Source organism: Cibotium barometz, chromosome 1, assembly GCF_041138505.1.
Source record: "Cibotium barometz isolate CiBa-2024 chromosome 1, ASM4113850v1, whole genome shotgun sequence".
NCBI classification, from domain to species: Eukaryota; Viridiplantae; Streptophyta; class Polypodiopsida; order Cyatheales; family Cibotiaceae; genus Cibotium; species Cibotium barometz.
Window position 1 is genome coordinate 47329271 of NC_141046.1, and position 20608 is coordinate 47349878.

Sequence of the window (20608 nt, forward strand, 5' to 3'; positions counted from 1 at the left end):
TCTAGAGTCTAGGCTCTAGTCTTTGGCATTAACCTATTGAGCTATGACCACCCATTGGTGGGTACTATATTTATGTCAAGTGTTTCTTTTATCCTCTTTATTATTTATCAAAGTTGTGTGTCAATTTTTTCACTTTCATTATATCATTAAATAAAATAAAATATTTTCATGATTATTACATTTTATGCTTAAGTAGGAATATCAATTGATTATCATATTTCAACATTGTTTTAGTTTAAAACAATTGCGTTGCACATGGGGACATAATAATTCCATGTTTCAACGGTCCTTTCCCACGTAATGGATGTCATTCACTGAGCTAATACAATGCCATGGGTGGACAACAACTTCCCAAAAAAACTTTACATGTGCTAGATTGAATGCTTTGTCACATGCTACACTTAGGTACCAAGGTGTTTTATAGAGAAGAGATTTGTGCCTCAATAAAGGTTAGTTTTATTTATTTATCCTCATAAAGAGTGGGTTTGAGCATAGATTATGCTCCAATGTGAAGAAGGTATGCTATTTGATAAGATGTGTGATTCCCATGGTTCTTTGCATTTGGCAAGGAATGCGAAGAGGTACAAGCTTATCCAAGTAAGGGATAAGTGGTTGTGGGATAAGGATGCTACTCACCTTGAGCACACCCAAAAAAAGGGATGTGCTGGTTAAGTTTGCTTTACGAAAGATGAGCAGAATGGTGTGAAGGCCATTAAAAGCTTTCATGTTAATTATGCACCTACAGGTTTCTAAGGAGAAACCTTCAAAAATAGAAGCATCCTTAAGAAGATTATTGCATGTAAAGAAGACGTTCATGCAAGCTTTGAGATCTATGAAGAGATTTGGTTTAGAAATAGTGGCCATGGACCTTTTTTAAGTTTTATCCGTCCAAGTGTAAACACTCAATTTTGATTATTTTCACTGCCCTTGCTCACCAGCCATTATATTAAAAAAAACCCTTACATGCTTGGACCCACCACCGCCAATGCCCATTCATGTGCTCACACTCGTCGTGCTTGCTTACCCACCATCGACCATTAATTAAAAAATAAATAATTAAACCTACTCACATTCCCATACTTGTCACTCACATCCCCCCCCATTACCATACGAAAAGTATAAAAAAGGCTCACACATCCACCATTGTACCCATTCACGTGCTCACGCTCACAGCCACTCATGGTCTGCCCTCTGTTTCCAGAACAAAAGTGCAAAAAGGCTCCATACTCGTCACCTTATGTAGTTGATCTTGCGCTACCCAAAAAATAGGTCACATGTCCATATGCACCGCACTTTCATACCTTTTCATGCATCCGCACCCCGCCCAGCTCACATGCCCATGCTCGTGTTAAAAAAATATAATTTATATTTTTAAAAGTATAAAGTAATAATTATTATATATTAAAATATATGTAAAATAGTGAGGAGGAGGGAGAAAGGAAAAAGAAGAAGAAGAAGAGGAAGAGAAAGAAAGAAAAATAAGAAGAGCAATAAAGTACAAAGTAAAATAAGGAGAAGAAAAACAAGAAGAGGAAGAAGAGAAGTAAAGGAAGAAGAAAAAGAAGATGTGGAAGAAGAACGAGAGAAGAAAAGAAGGGAGGGAGAAGAAGAAAAAGAAAGAGGAAGAAGAAAAACAAGAAGAGGAAGAAAGAGAAGAAAAAGAAAAAGAAGAGAAAGACAAAAAGGAAGAAGAAGAAGAAGGGGGACATAAGAAAAAGACAAAGAGAGAGAAGAAGAAGAAGGGGGAGAGAAGAAAAAGACAAAGAGAGAGAAGAAGAAGAAGAAGAAAGCAAAGAAACACTTAAGATGAGAGCAACATAATGATAAACAAAAAAAAAAAAAAAGAGAGAAAGATGGACAAAGCAAGAAAATGGGAGGAGTAAGAAAAACGAAGAAAAAAATATGAAAAAGAAGAGCAAGAAAGACAAAAAAAGAGCAAAAAAGAAGTGCAAGGAAGACAAAAAAGACAAAAAAGAAGTGCAAGGAAGACAAAAAAGAAGAGCAAGAAAGACAAAAAAGAAGAGCAAGAAAGACGAAAAAGGAGAGCAAAAAAGCCAAAAAAAAAGGTAAAAGAGGTATAAGAAGATCACTTAACGGCAATAACAATAAAGGCACAAGTACAACCACATTATAAAAAGTAGCAAATGGAAAGAAAAAAAGACGGGAGGATGTAAAAGAGAAAGAAGATTGAGAATAAAAAAGAGAAAAGGCAAGAAGAAAAGTAGAAGAAGTAGAACCAGCTCTATGAACGATGCTTTGCCAACTCGTCAAAATTAAGACATCTCATATTCTACCTTGACCACGTAGAAGTGTGGAGTAATGTGGCCTTCGACCTCTCCTACCTACGTTTTTGATACATGTTGCTTTGTGGGCAAGGGAATACTATGCCATCAGACCCCCACAAGCTTTATCCCATCATCACTTGAGATTCATCTTTGTAGTAATTGTCACATTTTGGAATACAATTAGTACCTCATTTGGCTTGGAACACCTTTTTATGTGGTTACATTTTTCTATTTTGCAAGGTAGCTTATCACAACTTTGATCATAACTCTCGCATCCGATTTTGGCTTGGAACACCTTTTTTTTGTGGTTACAATTTTCTATTTTTGCAAGGTAGCTTGTCACGGCTTTGATCATAACTCTCGCATTCGATATCCGATTTTAGTGTTGTTAGGATCAACCAACTTGAAGCCCTTTTGCAAACAAAAGAGCTATAGAACATCAAATGCAAACAACAGTGGAGCAACCATTCTCTATTTTAATTTTATACTAGATTTTTCAGTTTTGTGTAGGTGTTTCAAGATTGGAACTCACTATTGGCAAACTTGTCCGTGACACTTTGAGAAATTAGGCTAGGCCATGTTGCTAACATCGAGATCATTGCCGATCCCTCTAGAGGCTACACTTTTTTCCCAATTGGCACTGCCAAGATCAAATAAGGTGATAAACCTAATGTGCTTCCAACCGTACAATGAGATGCTTCTACTATAGATACCCTTTTAGCCAATAATCTTTGATATGTGGCATCCTTATCCATGATTTTTCACCTTTCCAAGATAGCACCTACCCATGTGCTTATCCTTCCAACTTTACACAATTGATATTTTATACCCAAATTATGAACACTCCCCCTCAATTACATAAATATGTGACACCATCACCCTTGGTGTCACATTCCATGAATATAGGAAACACTTTATTGATCCCATAAGAGACTAACACCATATGCTTCAACACTCCCCCTCAGTGTTATTTTTGGACACTCTCCTATGCTCAGAAGAACTCAACATGCATGTCTCATGGGCGACAACTCAATGCACACATATATGACATGACTCTCATGGCCATCATGTGCCTCCCATGGGCACCATAACATGATTCTACATGATCACATGAACTTAGGCGCCCATCTCATTCCTTACTCAGGGACGTCTCAAAAAGTGGGACTCCCTCAGTTGCCTGAGTTCAAGCTCTCACGTCCGACTCATCAAGAAAAGGTCTCAATCTTGCACCTAGATCTCTATGATTGCCACGTAAATCCTCTAATGCATATTATTGGGTAGATTTATTGCATGCAATAGCCTTTTATATCAGAAGGCTTATAAATACTTATACTCCACATATGAATAGCCCCTCTTAGACCAATCTGTTTTAAACTTATCTACCTCAAAGATTTAGTAAAAACCTTATCTTGAAAGCAACTTACTCATTCACTATGCACCACAAATGATTTCTCTATGATGTTGTACTTGCTTCATCACAAATGATTTCTCTATGATGTAGTCATTGCCTATGATGTGATGAGATGTAATGTGAATAGATGTGATGAGATATGTGAATGAATGGATGGATGTGAATATGATGTGAAGAATGTGTATGTGATGTAAAGATATGTGAATGAATGGATGGATGTGAATGTGTATGTGAAGAATGTGATGTGATGTAAAGAGATGTGATGTGACATGAATATATGTGGATGTGAAGTGATAGATATGAATGTATGGATAGATGTGAGTAGTCGTACATGTGAACGATTGGATGGATGTGGATGAATGAGATGAGATGTATGAATGAGATATGATGTGGATAAAAGTGATGTGATATAATGTGGATAAAAGTGATGTGATATAATGTGGATAGAATGTATGTGATGGGATGGTTATGAGAATGAATGTGGTGGATACGAATAAATGAATATGGTGGATACGAATGTGGTGGATACGAATGAATGAATGTGATGGATATGAATGAATGTGATGTGATGGATGTAATGTATGTGATGTAAATGAATGTGTAGTCATCACATTATTATGTTCTACTACCATAGTTGAGCCATGAAAACCATAGTCACTTTTTATGCTTTGTCACTTGAAGAGTGTGTGTCTCTCCTCTCTCTGTCCCTCTAAATAATACACCAACTATTTACACATCGTACAGATTCCAATCGTACAGTGAGAGACTTCTAATATAGATAGCCTCTAGCTAACAATCTTGGACATGTGGCATCCTTATCTAGGAGTTGTCACCTTTCCAAGATTTCATATACCCATGTGATTATCCTTCCAACTTTACACGACTGATATTTTATACCCAAATTATTCTATCAACACTCCCCCTTAATTACATAAATATGTGACACCATATTTTCTAACAGAGAACACACATGGGCACACCTTCAACCCACATACCTTATGCATATGATAGCTATAATTATCACTAAGAGTTTTGCAATTCACAAACACATTTTACATAAATAAGCACTCACAATAGTGCCTATCACTAAGGGCTTTAGAATTCACAAGCACACCTTACATAAATAAACACTCACAATAGTGCCTATTGTGACACCTACATTATCACTAAGAGTTTTGCAATTCACAAGCACATCTTTCATAAATAAGCACTCACAATAGTGCCTATTGTGACACATACAATTATCACTAAGATTTTTGTAATTTATAAGCACATCTTACATAAATAAGAACTCATAATAGTTCGCACATGCACCAAACCTCATCATCGACATCTATCTAGGCATGGTGGCAAAAGCTTGGTCTATGGTACAACCCATTGCATGGACCCCCTTCAAATATGCAAGAACCTCCTACTAGATCTTTAAAGAAGAGAAGATCATTTTGGTTTTGACTTGCCTCTTTTTTATCTTCACCATCACAATAAAAACCTCACCATTGAAGATGTAATGAACCCTAATCTCTAGTACTACCATGAGATTTGGGAACCATACATTGCCACACCCAATATTTTAGGACCACCATCAATCATAGCTAATCAAATAAAGGTAGCCGTAGTGGATCCTCAAAGCAAAGCCATGGGGGCCCTCTTTCTTTGAAATAATTCAACCCTCTCACAACCTTGGAGTTGAGGCCTTCCATCAAGAATTTCTATGTTAATGTTACATCACATGTGCAGCCTCGACAAGTTTCCTACTGAAGGCCAACCAACATCTTTCTCTAATGGGCCTCGAAGCTCATGGATGCTGTAGTCTCTCACCTCCACTAACTACATTTTTATCCATGCTCCACATCTCTTTGGAATCGGTAGTATCTTTACCACTTAAGATTGGTGATGCAAGGATGTAATACCATTAGAAAGGGGGTATGTTAACTACTCCACTAGTGAACATGGTTTCACCTGCCCCCATGCTCTTCTAAGGTGCTTTGCCACCTTACCCACATGTAACGGAAACCTATTCTTTGTAAGATGGCACACTCGACTTTATGAAGTGGTCTTACCCTAGGTTAATGCCCAAATAGAAAAGTCATAAACTTTATGTATATAATTTCTTAAGGTTTAGTGGGGCTCTGTACCATTTTAAGCTTTATCTAGCCAAATATGAGCTAGATATTTGTATATAAGTCAATTTTGGCACTAGGCAATACACATTCATTCCCTTGAATTAGAATTCAAGTGAGGTCTCTCTCTTATCTTCTCTCTCTTGCTTGCTTATATTCTCATGGATCTTTGCATAGCTTGATGGTTAGATTTCTTAGATAGGATTGAGTGTAGGTTTCTCCCTTGTTGGAGTTTCTCCTCTATCCCCCCTTCGCTTGTGAGAAAGGTTTCTCCCTTGTTGGAGATTCTCCTTTACTCCCCTCTTGTGAGAGAGAACCACCACAAAAGCTATCCTCTTCTTGCCTCCATCCAGGCAAAGAGAGCTTGACCTTCACTCCCATAGTCATGGAGTCTCCTCAGTGTGACAACAAGGTAGAGTAGGTTTTTCCCTTGCTGTGGAGATTATCCTCTACCCCCTCTTGTGAGAGAGAACCACTACGAAGGCTATCCTCTTCTTGCCTCCATCCAAGAAAAGAGAGCTCTACCTTCACTCCTATAGCCATAGAGTCTCCTTGGTGTGACAACAATGAGAGGATGAGAATGATGGGCTAGCATACCCACAAGGGAAGTTACATTTGTAACTTTATGCTGAAGTACCAAAGGATACTTGTTTTAGTCTAGGCTAAGGTAAGCTCTTATCTTGAACAGTGCTACAAGTTATATGTGACGAGAGAGGGAGAATACATACTTGAAGGCTCAAAACACACAATTGGAGGGAGAGATTGAGTGATATAAAGCTACTTATTACTTATGAAGCTTCTATATTGTAGAGTGACAAATGCTACACAAGCGGGAGGTGTCACTTAAATGTGAAGAATCTTGAATGTTTTTACTTACATTCAACCTCCTTATGTAATATTGTGAATATTTTTTTAAATAATTTTCTTGTATTTATTATGACACTCATCCTCTTAATGTAATTTTGACCTTTATATGAAATTCAAATATGTGTATAAGATTAATAGAACTGAAAAAATTTTGTGTGTTTTATTATTATGAAAAAATCATAAAAAGAAAGTATTCTCAATTCCAAATTTATAAATATTACTCTCTCTACTAGTATGAATATTAAATCATCCACTTCCTCCATTTCCAAGGATTTAGATGCCAATTTCCACTTGCCATTATCTTCATTGGCCAATTTCCACTTGTCATTATCTTCCTCAATAATATTAAATCATCCACTTCCTCCATTTCCAAGGATTCAGATGCCAATTTTCCACTTATCATTAGCTTCATTGGTCAATCATCCACTTCCTCTATTTCAAAGGAATTATTGTTATTATTTAACCACTTCATGCCATATGATGGAAACACAAAAACTATAAGAAATATAGGGGATATCACATGGTTTTCATGCATCATGACCCATATTATTTGCATCAATTAGTCTATAACAATATGCGTCATCAGCAATAGACATCCATCTAATCACACAAATCACCACGTACAATAATAGGTTGATTGTGAAAAAGGAATTTCAACAAGGATTAATAGCTTAGAACAACTCTACAATCATGCATCAAATCTCTAATTAGGGATCAAAACCCTTATTGTCTAAACAATAGTTGTCAGCAACTCACAGTAAGTAAGACATTGAAATGAACACTCGAGGCTTTTACCTCTATCAATAGGATATTACATCGGAAACCAATGAATAACTAAAAATAACAATTGTTAAAAATAAAAGGTGGGTGTGAGAAGCAAGTGATATAGTCCCAAGGTTGTAAGAAGCAATAATAAAATATATGTGTGTACGATGCATGGCAAGAGGCTCTAAGTATACACATGCTTTCTAATTAATGAATGGGAACCCAAGATAGTTGCATATTGAAAACAATGTAAATGGTATGCCTCACTTAGCATAGGGCTACTTTATATACTCCTGTTGACATGCTCCTTCAAGGGATGACTAGCCCATGCCTAATGATGTGCGCAGAGGCCAATATTTAATGCATTAGGTGTTAGAGAATAAAGAACATATTAAATGTAAGTGAATTGTGGACAAAGGGCACATTAAGTTGTAAGTGAGTTGTTGTGGACAAAGGAAAAGCGTAAAAGACACTCATAGCTCAACTTATGGACATGTATCCAAGTTGATTTCTCTAAACTCTAATGGACTTTACATGCTTATATGAGATGTTCTTCTTCGATGCTTCTATTTCTTTATGCTCTCTGTAAAACTTTTAGTTTTGTGGTATTTTTAAGTGTTTAAGCTATCAATGAGCTCTTATTTACAATGATAGTGGTGCATTTTGCAAAGTACTTAGTGATAAGGTAGCTATATGAGAGATAAAACTTAATAAAGAAATCACCACATCTTAAGGGGAGCATATTCTATTGATCTACCTAGCTAGAGCACTGTGGAAAGACTTGACAATTTTGGCAAAGGCACTTCTTAAAGTGAAATCAAGAGATTCTACTATGATGAGTTTTTGTCTCATGGATTGTTCAAATCTATACATTTTCTTGGTTGTGATCTTCACATTGTACAAACAAATATAGTCCATTATGCATTGATGTCGATTTTAGTTCTAAACATAACACCCAAAGGTGAGACTCATTCCAAAAAAAAATCACTTTCAAGATTTTAAGTACTAAGAAAAAAGCTATTATATACACTATAGGTGGTCAAAAGGATAGAATAATCACAATTAAAGTCCAATGCAATGTCTCATCATCCTACACTAAGACCTAGAGGAAGAAGAATACCATAGATAGATTTGTGATATTTGATTAGAGATAGCGGAATAGAACTAGCAAGTGAAGTAGGAGTAGGAAGAATGAGAAACTAGACCATGATGAGTGTGTCTCTTTTTGACCAAACAAGTAGAGACAGGAATGGGTAGGCCTAATAGTAGACTACCTTAGGTCTTATCAAAGCTTTATTAACACAACCATGTAGCTTCTCATGTAGGATGCTTACCCCTAGAAAAGCTTGCACTTATGATCGATGTCTTGTTTAAAGAAATCCATTTTGAAGACTTCTATAGAGAATTTATTTTGTTTTAAATACAACGTTTTAAAGAAACTCCTTCTAAGGAAACACAAAGATAGTTTTTTAAATACAATATTTAAGAAATCTAAAAATAACTTTGTACAAAAAAGCTCTAGTATTTAAATTTTGCTCAGTTCTTAAAAAAACATGCTACACATATAATACAAAAAATATTTTATATGCATATTGATTGTTAACATGTACCATTTATAGATTAAAGACATAATATTTTACACACTTCTTCTCAAGGCAGTTATAATATTTTTAAGACACCTTAAATATTTTAAAAACTATTAATTTTGTAGATATTTTTTAATTGAAAAAATTATACCATGTATGGCCAAGAATACTCAAGTAGGTTCATGGAGTTTATGTCCTCCTATTTCTAAATAATAACAAGGCATCCTTGAGCCATTTTCAAAAGTTCTAAAGAGGCTTGTAGGTTATTGATAATGAGAGATTTCTATAGACATATGTTATTGCACATGCTTAATTTTATTATAAAAGTTCATTATCCATTTTAAACACAATATTTAATTTAAAGAGTTGGTTTTGAATCGTGTGATATTCCAAAGTTTTATATAAAGTACTTGTGATAAAAGATATATGAAGGGAGAAGTGTATTTTCACCAACTTATGCCTTATACATCATGCATACAATTACTTTTAGTATGAAAGAGGTGGTCTTTGAAATTATTTTGTAATAAAAAATACATTAAGGGAGAAGTGTATTTTCACCAACTTATGGCTTATACATCATGTATACAATTATGAAATAGGCGATCTTTCAAAGAGGTTTGATAATTAGTACTACACCTGAGGGAGAGTTTATCAGCACGTTCTTTGATTCATAAAAACAAGAGCATACATAGAGAAAAACATACACCCAAATTGTGAAATTTAATCTATGAGCTTGGAATAATCTCTTGATAGGTTTGCACATGTTGCTAAATTTCATGCACCAATATGTGGTAGTGCTTTATTTTCTTATAAATACTCCATGTTACACGTGATTCATTTCAGTGATTTTCTTATTTAAGGGGGTCTCCATGGTGATGTATATCTTAACTTTGTTGAGCTACCAAGGGATTAAAACTAGACCTCTTTAGATTGCAAGTGTTCATTTAGGTATTGGCGTTATGTTGCCATTCACTATATGCAAGTGCTAGGTCGATATATGAAATGTCATGAATAGTTCTAGGCTAAAACTAACCAATTTTGGTTCACAACAAAAAATTGATGCATTCTTGTAGGAGGTCCCTTGGTTATTACATTCTTATAGGAAGCGTTCTATTTATTATATTCTTGTCGTTGGAGACACCATTCTTCTTTTAATGCCTATTAGATACTAATAAATTATATTTTTCCTAGGTTTTATAACCTCATTATTGCCAATGTAGTTTGTTTGATGAACATTGGAATGGTTACAAACATTATACACAATTAATTTATCGAGGAGAATAAAGTGAGATCATATTTGATTCATTGACTTTTAGGAATATGAAGGGACATGAATATGGTATAATAAGAAAAGAATGGTATTAGAAGATGTTAAGTATATCATTTAATGAAATGGAGTTGACATAAATTTGAGTAGGGAAAAAATAATTCATGTAAATAGTAGAGAAATTGTGGTCATGCAAAACTAAAGTCAATGATTTAGTTGAACGTAAGACAATTGGTGACTCATCCCTACCTTTTCATTATGACAAGTATAAAAAGAATTGATGTTTTTTTTAACCCCAATCTCCTAAAGAATTCACATGATGAAATGGTGTTGGCCTTAAAAATGTGGATGTGGATGCGGCACCAAACAAAAGTGAATTTTCAAAGTGCACAATAGAAAATACTATCAAGTCGGTATTTACATAGAGGATCATGAGGGGTTTGTTATTGCGTAGGGCCAAGGATTCCATATCATGTTAGATGCTAGATATAGTATGATCATCGACGAGAATACAAAAGTATCACGTATGCATCATACATGCTTTTGTACTATCCTTTTAAAGAAGCAACATAGGAGGTCTTAATCAAAAGGTTATTGTACCATATCATACTCTTGTAATATGTTCAGCGCTCTATACTTCAACTACAAAAAAGTAGCAATTGTATCAAAGTGATTAATATATATTTGTTGTAACTTTAGTGGAGTGAAAGGTCATATAATGCCTCAAAAGCAAATATGGACATCCTTATGGGGGGGGGGGGGGGGGGGGAATGTAAGAAATGAGGAGGGTATAAAAATTCCATGATATGAGTTTGTGACCCTTGGACTAAGGAAAAAGACACTTGAAGGCTAGGGATGAGAATGAAAGATGTCAAGTTGAGGGCTACTTGTGATGTCTTAGGACCATCATGGGAAGATGTCATATGAGGAAGGAAGATACTTTAATAAAAGGAGAAGAAGGGCCATTGCATAAGTATGAGTGCCTCATATTATATATATATATATATATGAATACAAATACAAATATTTAAATAAAGATGTGTGGTGAACATTGGTTCACTTAAAAATCCATGCAATTCTATTTTCCTCTCATGCCACGTGGGCTCATTAGTTGAGTTTCATAAAGCAGTAAATCAGGGAACAATACAAAGAAGTTAGCACCAATTAACACAAGCATTATAATTTATTCTGGTGGCTTTATTGAAAAGCGGTCCCTTTGAAGTTTGTATGCAAATCCTTGGGCTTCTAAAGCACAGGGATCACACCTATATAATAAGGTGTTCTCACCTTCAATTGCATACCATTCATTGCTTCTTAGCCTTTCACTCTCTACAGCTTTTGGTCCAGGCACTCTCTGTGGCCTTGGTCCAAGCTGAGCATCCAAGAGACTAGGGCTGGAGGTTTCATCAGCTTCTGAGCAAGTGCTGTGATCATTAATTATAGTAATTTTTAATTAGGGGGGGGGGGAGAGGGGGGCTTCATTAATTAGGTGTTGGCAGCAGTGGTTAAGAGGGGGCTTCATTAATTAGGTGTTGGCAGCAGTGGTTAAGAGGGGGCTTCATTAATTAGGTGTTGGCAGAGGTGGTTAAGTGTAATTAGTGATATATTTACACACTGTAAGGAGACTTGGTGTGTGGAGGAGATGATTCAGGAGATGGTGAGGGAAGTGGAACAAGAGGTGGAGGAAGGGATCTCTCCATGCATGCTGGTTCAGCAAGTCATTTATCTGTACAGCAAGATCTCCAAGCAAGAAAGCCTTCACCCCTGTGAGGCTGTCAACACTCTCTTCTCCCAGCTGGTGGGCTTATGCATACGCCCTTCCAACATAGAAATGCAGGGGCTTGACCCCAGCACACAAGAGATAAGGTCTCACCTCATACACCTTTGTGGGCAGGCAGAGGGCCTCCTAGAGAGCCATTACTCTTCCATCTTGGGCACCTTCCCCCACCCTCTCTCCCAATTGCAGCTCTTCCCTTACTACCCAAACTACAGAAAACTGGCCCTCCTTGAATACCAACTGCTCTCCAGCTGTGGCACCCCCATGCCCCCCAAGAGGCTTGCCTTTGTGGGCTCTGGCCCCTTGCCCTTAACCTCATTGGTTTTAGCCCTTCACCACATGCCATTAACCCACTTTGACAATTATGATTTGGATTTGGAGGCCAATAATCTGGCCCAGGAGCTTGTATCATCCCATGCAGATTTGTGTGACAGGATGGCTTTCCACACCTGCAACATCAAGAAGATCAAGGAGAGGCTTGCAGACTATGAGGTGGTGTTCTTGGCAGCTCTTGTGGGCATGGACAGAGCTACCAAGATGGACATAATTGAGCATCTGGCCAAGTATATGAAGGCTGGAGCTACCTTGGTGGTCCGAAGCGCCCATGGCGCAAGGGCCTTTCTCTACCCCATTGTAGATGAAGCCATGCTTGAGCTCCCTGGTTTTGAAGTGCTTTCCGTTTTCCATCCCACTGACGACGTTGTTAATTCCATCATCATCGCTCGCCTCAAAGCAAAGAGCTCCTCAGAAGAAGATAATGACGAAGAGGAGGACGATAATGATGATGATCCTGAGCAGGATTATGAAGATTATGATGCGCAATTATTGTAATAATCTTCGTATCACCACCATAGCCCGCCCAAAAAAACTACTAATCCTCTTGTTTAATCTTTCCTCTCTTATTGTTAATCTACTTCAAGAAGAAAACTCAAATAAGCTTCATATCACCATAGCCCACAAGCTAATCCTCTTGTTTAAGGCTTCCTCTCTGATTGTTAATCCACTTCAAGTAAGTCAACTACCACTATTGTCTTGGCTCACCTCAGCTTTCAATAATAATGACATGAAATCGAGTATCCAGTGTCTTTTTTTTAATTTAAATTTTAATGATGCGACCTTATCCAAATTAACGATTACTTACTATCTAAGTTCACTAATTGTAGCTTTAAGTATTTTTTGTAAGTGTGATATCAACCAGTGTATGGCAATGATTTTTTTTAAAAAAATAATAGTGTGTATGGCAGTGATATTAGTGTGGTAATAGTTGTGGGGTTCCAAGATTTTCCATTTTAAATACATTTTTAGGACTTTTTTCATGATTTTGTGGAGCACATAAAGCATGCCATCTATTTTGATACCAAAACCAATAGGCATGTCATGGACCAATAGGCATGTCATGGATGTCGATGTTGAAAAACAACACAATGCTTGCATGTTCAATAGGCATGTCATCAATGTGATTGTTGAGACAACACTGCTTTTGCGAATTCGTTAGTACTATTGTTGAGCATGCCATCTATTTCGATACAGAGACCCCAATAGGCATGTTCTCAATGCCATTGTTGAAATAATACAATGCTTGCCACTTCAATAGGCATGCCATCAATGTCATTGTTGAAACAACACAATGATTGGCACTTCATTAGGTGATATTGTTGAACTAACACTGTGTTTCCATGCACTCAAGATCCAACAAGCATACATCCCAATAGCTAGTTTCAATAAAAACCTTATAGGTATTGATGTATGCATATGAAAGAGCACATATTATGTGCTACTATATACTTCCATGTAAACTACATCAGTTTAATTTGCATCAGTTAATCGGCTCAATAATGTATGGAATGAATGTAGTCTTTGCCTTATAGGACCCCATATTTCCATAATAAGCCAAAAGGCTTCCTAGTAAGTTGCGCGTGCTAAAGGTAAAGGTTCCCATGCCAATAATGTATTTTCTTTACACCCAAAAAGATGGGCCTCCTCTACCTTACCCCACTATGTTGTAGAGACAAAATGTAGTGTCACATCTCCTTGTCTCCAAGAAAAATATTGATACTGTAATAATATGGGATTGGAAGCATGGTGAAAAGCATGCATCTTCTTTTACGGCATGAACATTCTATGAATGTAAGAAATCATTTTATCAAAGCACAAGGATGACTATCATCTAAATCTTGTTGCCCCACTCTCACATTAAGTCACCTCTTATATTTAGGTCAAGTTTGAGAAGCCGTTGTAGTAAAGGTCACAAAAAAAGTAGAGAAAGCGTGCATCGTAGATTTACTCAAACATGTCATTGTTATAAGGTAGAGAGTTCATGATCCATAGTACATCTCATTGAACAAATTGTAAAGTTTACATAGTACATCTCATTCTACCTTTTATCTTTTGGCAAAGGATCCTAAGGTTTTAAAGGCATTTTGAGCTATTCATTTTGGGGGTTGTGTGCATGTGTATGTGTGTGTGTGTGTGCGCGCACGCGCATGCGCGTGCACACACACATGCGATTGTGTGAGGTGCACATGCATGCATGCGTGCGATTGTGTGTGTGTACATACATTTATGCATAGATACATATTATTATTGATACGCATACATATTATTATTGATATGCATAGTACATACGTAGATACATTTATTGATACGCAGAGTACATACATAAATATGCATACATATTATTATTGATACACATACATATTATTATTGATACACATAGTACATACATTTATACACACACACACACACACACACACACACACGTGTGTGTGTGTGTGCATATATAAAAATGTATGTATGTACGTATATATCTACATACATATATTCTCGTTCAAGAAATAGTTTGATATACGTAAATCTAGAAGATTTCCTCATGCATGCAAGAGGATTTATGATAGTTATTGCAAAATATAGAAGTTATGTATCTAGTTGCATTCTTTAAAAAATTCATTTTTGACTTTAGGAGCTTATTGAAAATAATGTCACATGCACACATTAATTAATTCATGCCAAACAAAGCAACGTCCTAGTACCTTATTTAGTCTATTTGTGTGTTCTATTAATTAATGCCTATTGTTTGTAGGCATTAGTTAATGCCTGTTGTTTGTAGGCATTAGTTAATGAACCTTAGACTTCCCCTAAGGTTTGCAAATAGCTACTTGAGGGTTCCAAAAAAAGAAACATCCTCCTTTTTTAGTCTATTTGTGTGTTCTATTAATTAATGTCTACTATTTGTAGGCATTAATTAACAAACCTTAAATTTCCCCTAAGGTTTGCAAATAGCTACTTGAAATTGAACCCAATCTTGTGTCAACGGTGACCTCTTCTCCATTTTCAAGCTTTCGTGGTTTATGCTATTTTGTTAAATTATTTACGTAAGGTTTTAGTGTTCAATTTGTGCAAAGTCTTTGTTCTATTATTATTTTTGTTTGAGTTTGATTAATTCTTCTCCAAGTGTCATAAAGACCCTGACACATAGCTCCCATAAAGATCTTTTGCATATACAAGCTCAAATCTACTACTCATAGGGCCTCAAAAACTAAATTTATAGGAAATTAAAGCAAGTAGGTAATCCGAATTTTCCTCAATTATCCACCACCCAATGCATCCATAAGACCTTCAAACCCTTCCAACATGCAAGCGGGCTACCATCAAGCCTCCTCAAGGGGTAAACCTTTCCATTTTGCAAAGAACTATCTATGGCCACTTAAAGCATGGAGTGACAACATGGATGTAAGAGCACCATCCATGGGTAGAGGGAAGGGCAAGATTGCCATGAAAGCTGATTAGCTTGTAAATTTAATTAGTATGAGTTGATTGTGATTAGCTATTCACATTGGCCTATATACCATGGCCCCCTTTTCACACACACTTATTAGTGTCCACCCCACTTGGCCTTTGGCCCATAAGCCTATAGCCCTTAATTACAATTGACCCTTGGCCTCATATGTACAAGTTGTGTCCACCGCTTCATTACAAACCATCCCCACCCAAATATGTTTTGTCCTCAAAACATGCTCAAAGTAGAACCATAGCATGGATGGTTTGCATAAGAATCAACATGAATCACTTCACACCTCTTTGCCAAAGGAGCATCATTTGAGCCTTTGAGACCTCCAAAACTTCATGAAATGCTCCCCAACACATTGCCAATCATGTCTAAGAAGTGTATTTGTCAATTGCATCCATTTAAGCCTCTTTTATGCCTCATAACAGTAAATTACAACAACAAGTTGTTTTTTTCTTTTGGCTCAAGAATGCACTGGATGCATTAAAATGTGTTCCATCCCCTCCAACGTACGGGCTGCCATGTTATTGCATCTTGAGGTAGACCTTTCCACTTGACAAGGTATTCATGCAAAGTGCGGTTGTGTAACACCTTCTCTCTTTCTCCCAACACTGTAAGATTCTTCCTTAGCCTGAATAATGAATAAGCTTTTACCTCAATCCCTGGTAATCATTCCCTATTTCTAAATGCAAGAAAATACGGGCTGCCATGTTACTTCATCTTGAGGTAGACCTTTCCACTTGACAAGGTATTCATGCAAAGTGCGGTTGTGTAACACCTTCTCTCTTTCTCCCAACACTGTAAGATTCTTTCTTAGCTTGAATAATGAATAAGCTTTTACCTCAATCCCTGGTAATCATTCCCTATTTCTGAATGCAAGAAAATATTGTTTTTCCTTGTTTTTGCCTAGAGAGAAGAAAATTTCTAGAGAGAGGTAACTCAATATTGAGATATTTTTGGATATAAAAATTCTCCTAATGTCTAAAATATAATTCCTTGAAATAAAAATTCAAAATATATTCTCTAATGTGCATTAGGAATCAATTGAAAATATGTATTAAAGACCTTAGCCTAAGGGTCCAGATTTTCAAATTTTTTTGGATTATGGTCCAATTAAGGTTCCAATGGGCCAATAGGATTAATCCAAGTGTTGGGATGAGATAAATCCAAAGAATAAAAGAAAATACCAAAAAATGAGTAAATGCTCACATAAGATGAAGAGTTGACTGAGTACAAGGTTTATAAGTTAAAAATTAAGAGATACTAGTTTAAAAAAAGAGATATTTAGGAGAAATGATGCATTTTGACACCTTAGTAAGGAGGGAATGCCACATCAAGGAGGTTACTTTTCTTCATGATTACTTGAGTTTTTTAATCCAAAAATGGGATATTTTTCTCTCTCCTCTCTCCTAGACCAAACTAAATAAAAAAGGGAGCCAAACTGGTCAAATCTTTTCCAAATTGAGTCAAACTGAAGCTGAAAAACTCTAGAACCCAGTTGGACTTGGTTAGTGGCCTCCCTCACCTGTAAATAGACCCTCATTCCTTTGTATTCTTATCTTTGAGCTATACCATGGCAGTGTTATATTAAAATAATCATATTTTCTATTATCCCTTAATTTTCCTCTATTTTTGGGGAGCTTGGAGCTTCTCCCTCTCTTCAACAATTCTTGGAGTTCTCTTCTCCTCTTGCTAACCAATTGATTGGTTGGGGAAGCCAATCTTAGAGGTAAGATGGATTTTATGGTTTTTTTTCAATTTCCTCAATGACTTTCTTCTTCCCAACCCCTCTCAAGCTTGAGAAGCTTTCTAAAATTATTATTTTAATTCAAATAAAGCTTTTCCTAAGGGTCTTAATATTTAATTAAGAGAAAGTTAATCTTTATGCTTATTTGTAATGCTTTCTTTAAGTAAATCTCTCTCTCAAAAAGAATAGTCATCTTTATGGCTAATTCTTTAACAAAGAATGTTTCTCAAAGATAATCTCTTATTTCAAAACTAAACTCTAGGCTTGATGAGCTAGAGATTAAGAAAATGATATTTTCATGATTTTGCGCTATTAAAATAATTAGAAAAAGAGGAATGTTGAAATTAGCTTAATCATAATTATGGTTAAAATTATGATTTAAATTCATAGTTTAAATTTAAGCTTAAAAGTAGAACTTCTATCATATTTTCATTACAATCTTTTATTCTTTTAGAAAATTTAAAAATTATCAGTAATAATAGCAGCGAAGCTATGGCAAATTTTTCAAAAAAAAATACATATCTTATTTTTATGCATAATATCAAAAGAGGAACTCCTACCATATTGTAGGTTTAGAAATTTTAAGTAAAAAGAATGATTTTAACCATATTCATGAAAGAATACTTTTTGTATTTATGCATAATTATCTAATTAAGAAAAAATAGAAATTTATGATAAATTTATTTTATGCATAAGAATTTTTAAATGATAAAAGAGAAATTTCAATGACATTCAGAATTCAATCATTTAAATGCAAAAAGATGAATTTTTGGCATATTCAAAATAATGGATATTTTTATTTAATTTAAAAAGAGAAATTTTTGATAAATTTATTTTATGCATAAGAATTTTTAAATGATAAAAGAGGAATTCCCATGACATTCGAAATTCAATCATTTAAATGCAAAAAAGATGAATTTTTTGCTTATTAAAAAATGGATATTTGTATTTAATTAAAAAGAGAAATTTTCATGGTATTTTAAGTAGAAAAAGGTTTTAATTAATTTTGATAACAAAAGAGGAATTTTCACCATAATTTCACCTAAAAAATTAGGGTATATTAAAGTTGATAATTAAATTGGTGGAAAGAATATTCTTAGACATTTATGTGGATAAATCACCAAATTGAATACCCAAAATTGGATTAGTGGAAGAAGAGTATTTTTTTATAAAATCTCGATATTCTCTTATATAACTATTTCTTAATCTATTGTGGTTTAGGAAGGAATGAAATTCATAAAGTTAGAATTTTCCTTACAGTTAGAAGTTTAGTAGATTTTTATCTGAAGAAAATCCTTAGGAATCAAAGTTAGAAGTAAACCAAATAATTTTGGTTAGACCACGAATGTGAGAATGGTGGCCAGTAAATTACTTGCCCATCTCTCGAATGTGAATCAAGCAAAAACCTCGTGGACCAATCCCAAATCTTGACACAAAGAATAGACTACCGTTGAATTAGAGTAGTTTTCCCTTAACCGAAATCACCAAGAATCAAGTTGGAAATTCAGTCAAATGATGGGTAGATTACCCTGATGAGAGATCAATGATTCCCATTAAGAAAATTTATGCTGGAGGAAGCATTTGGTTTGTGATTTAACTAAGGAGAGACTCGTTGCAACAGCTGGCGGGGAGACGTCGAGGGACGTCGCTCATAGGCAGCAAAGCCTATCGAGGTCTTGACCAGCCTCAGTGTATGGTTAAAATGGTGCGCTTCCGGTATGATGGGCGAGTACCGACAAAGCGGTCCCTGAGTGAAGTGCTAGGACACCTAAGTAGGATCCTAGAGGGTTCTGACCAGGTGATGCATAGGCTCACAGTTGCTAGGACACCCATGCGTACGTCGAGGAAGATACGAATGAATTGAAAGGAATTACTTTTGTGAACTGAATTTTGATATTGGATCTCGTTGGTTGACCAGCTGGTCTTCAACGGAGAGTCTAGATGGTAAATCCTTGTAAAACAACGGACTCAATATTTTGGAGGATTATGAGCAGTAATACTACGATTTCATTTTGAAAGATTATTTTAAAGACAACCAAATCTGTTAAAATGGCAATTTCATATTGGGTGTGTAAGTGGTATGACTATTTTAAATTTTGCTTGAAGCACACTAGGGGGCCTGGGAACTCTTTTCCTCGGTACACCCGGGAAAAACATAACCAAAGTTTTATAAAGGAATCCCACCAATACAGTGGTTGGGTCATTGGCTAACCCAGTTGGGGTTAGGCTAGATTGGGGGATTCTTGCGATACAAATAATTACGATTAAGTTACGTTAGTTAGATTAAGTCCTAGGAAGAACCTTGTTCTGTGGGAGGGAATCAGCGCGGCAGCTATGCCTCACTAAAGGGAAAAAAAGCGGTGATTCTATGGACCAAGTGCAAGTCTCTTCCTTGATCTGACTATGTGACTTTCAGGTTCAATCGAATCAGTTTGGTTAGCTAAGACTTTGACTCGTTAGATCAATTCTCCCGTTAGATGATTTTCCTGGTGGAATCGCCCGTACCTTCCGGGCGAGGGAAGTTTTCGAAGGAACTACCGGGCTAGTCTCTTGTCTGGACATCCATGGGCGAGGCCTTGAGTGTGGATTCCTGCCCCGCGCAAGAGGCTGACACTGCTTCCGCTGCCGCCAGCACTCTCGCAGGGGGCATCGCGGAGGGGGCGGGGGTCCGCGAAAGAAGTGCTACTTCCGACGCTAGCACCCCCGAATCCATTGCGCGGAGGGGGTAGGGATCTTTCAGCTGGTATCAGAGCGAATTGGCTAAAGTGGATCAACTGAAAAGCCAAAAATGTTAAAAATTTATGAAGCAACAGTAAAAGGATAGAATTGTGTGATGATGAAATTCATACAAATTGATATTCATACTAAAATTCGTAAATTGGTAATTGGGTCTTCAGATGGAAGTACCGCAATTGTATGGAATCCCTGACTTGCTTGAGGCCTAGACATGATGGTATTTACCTTATAATTCCAAGGACCGTGACTACCTGTATATATCG

General features: G+C 36.1%; 1 protein-coding gene across 1 annotated transcript; it reads left to right on the top strand.

Annotated features, from left to right (window-relative positions):
• Nucleotides 1-11549: 11549 nt before the first annotated feature.
• Nucleotides 11550-13158, top strand: LOC147642090 (nicotianamine synthase-like). Its single transcript, XM_086802764.1, has one exon. The coding sequence runs from the start codon at nt 11944-11946 to the stop codon at nt 12907-12909; it is 966 nt and encodes a 321-aa protein (XP_086658890.1). The 5' UTR covers nt 11550-11943; the 3' UTR covers nt 12910-13158.
• Nucleotides 13159-20608: the final 7450 nt, after the last annotated feature.

Excerpts from the sequence above, each read along its gene's own strand:
- LOC147642090 (XM_086802764.1), top strand. The coding sequence starts at position 11,944 with ATGATTCAGGAGATGGTGAGGGAAGTGGAACAAGAGGTGGAGGAAGGG.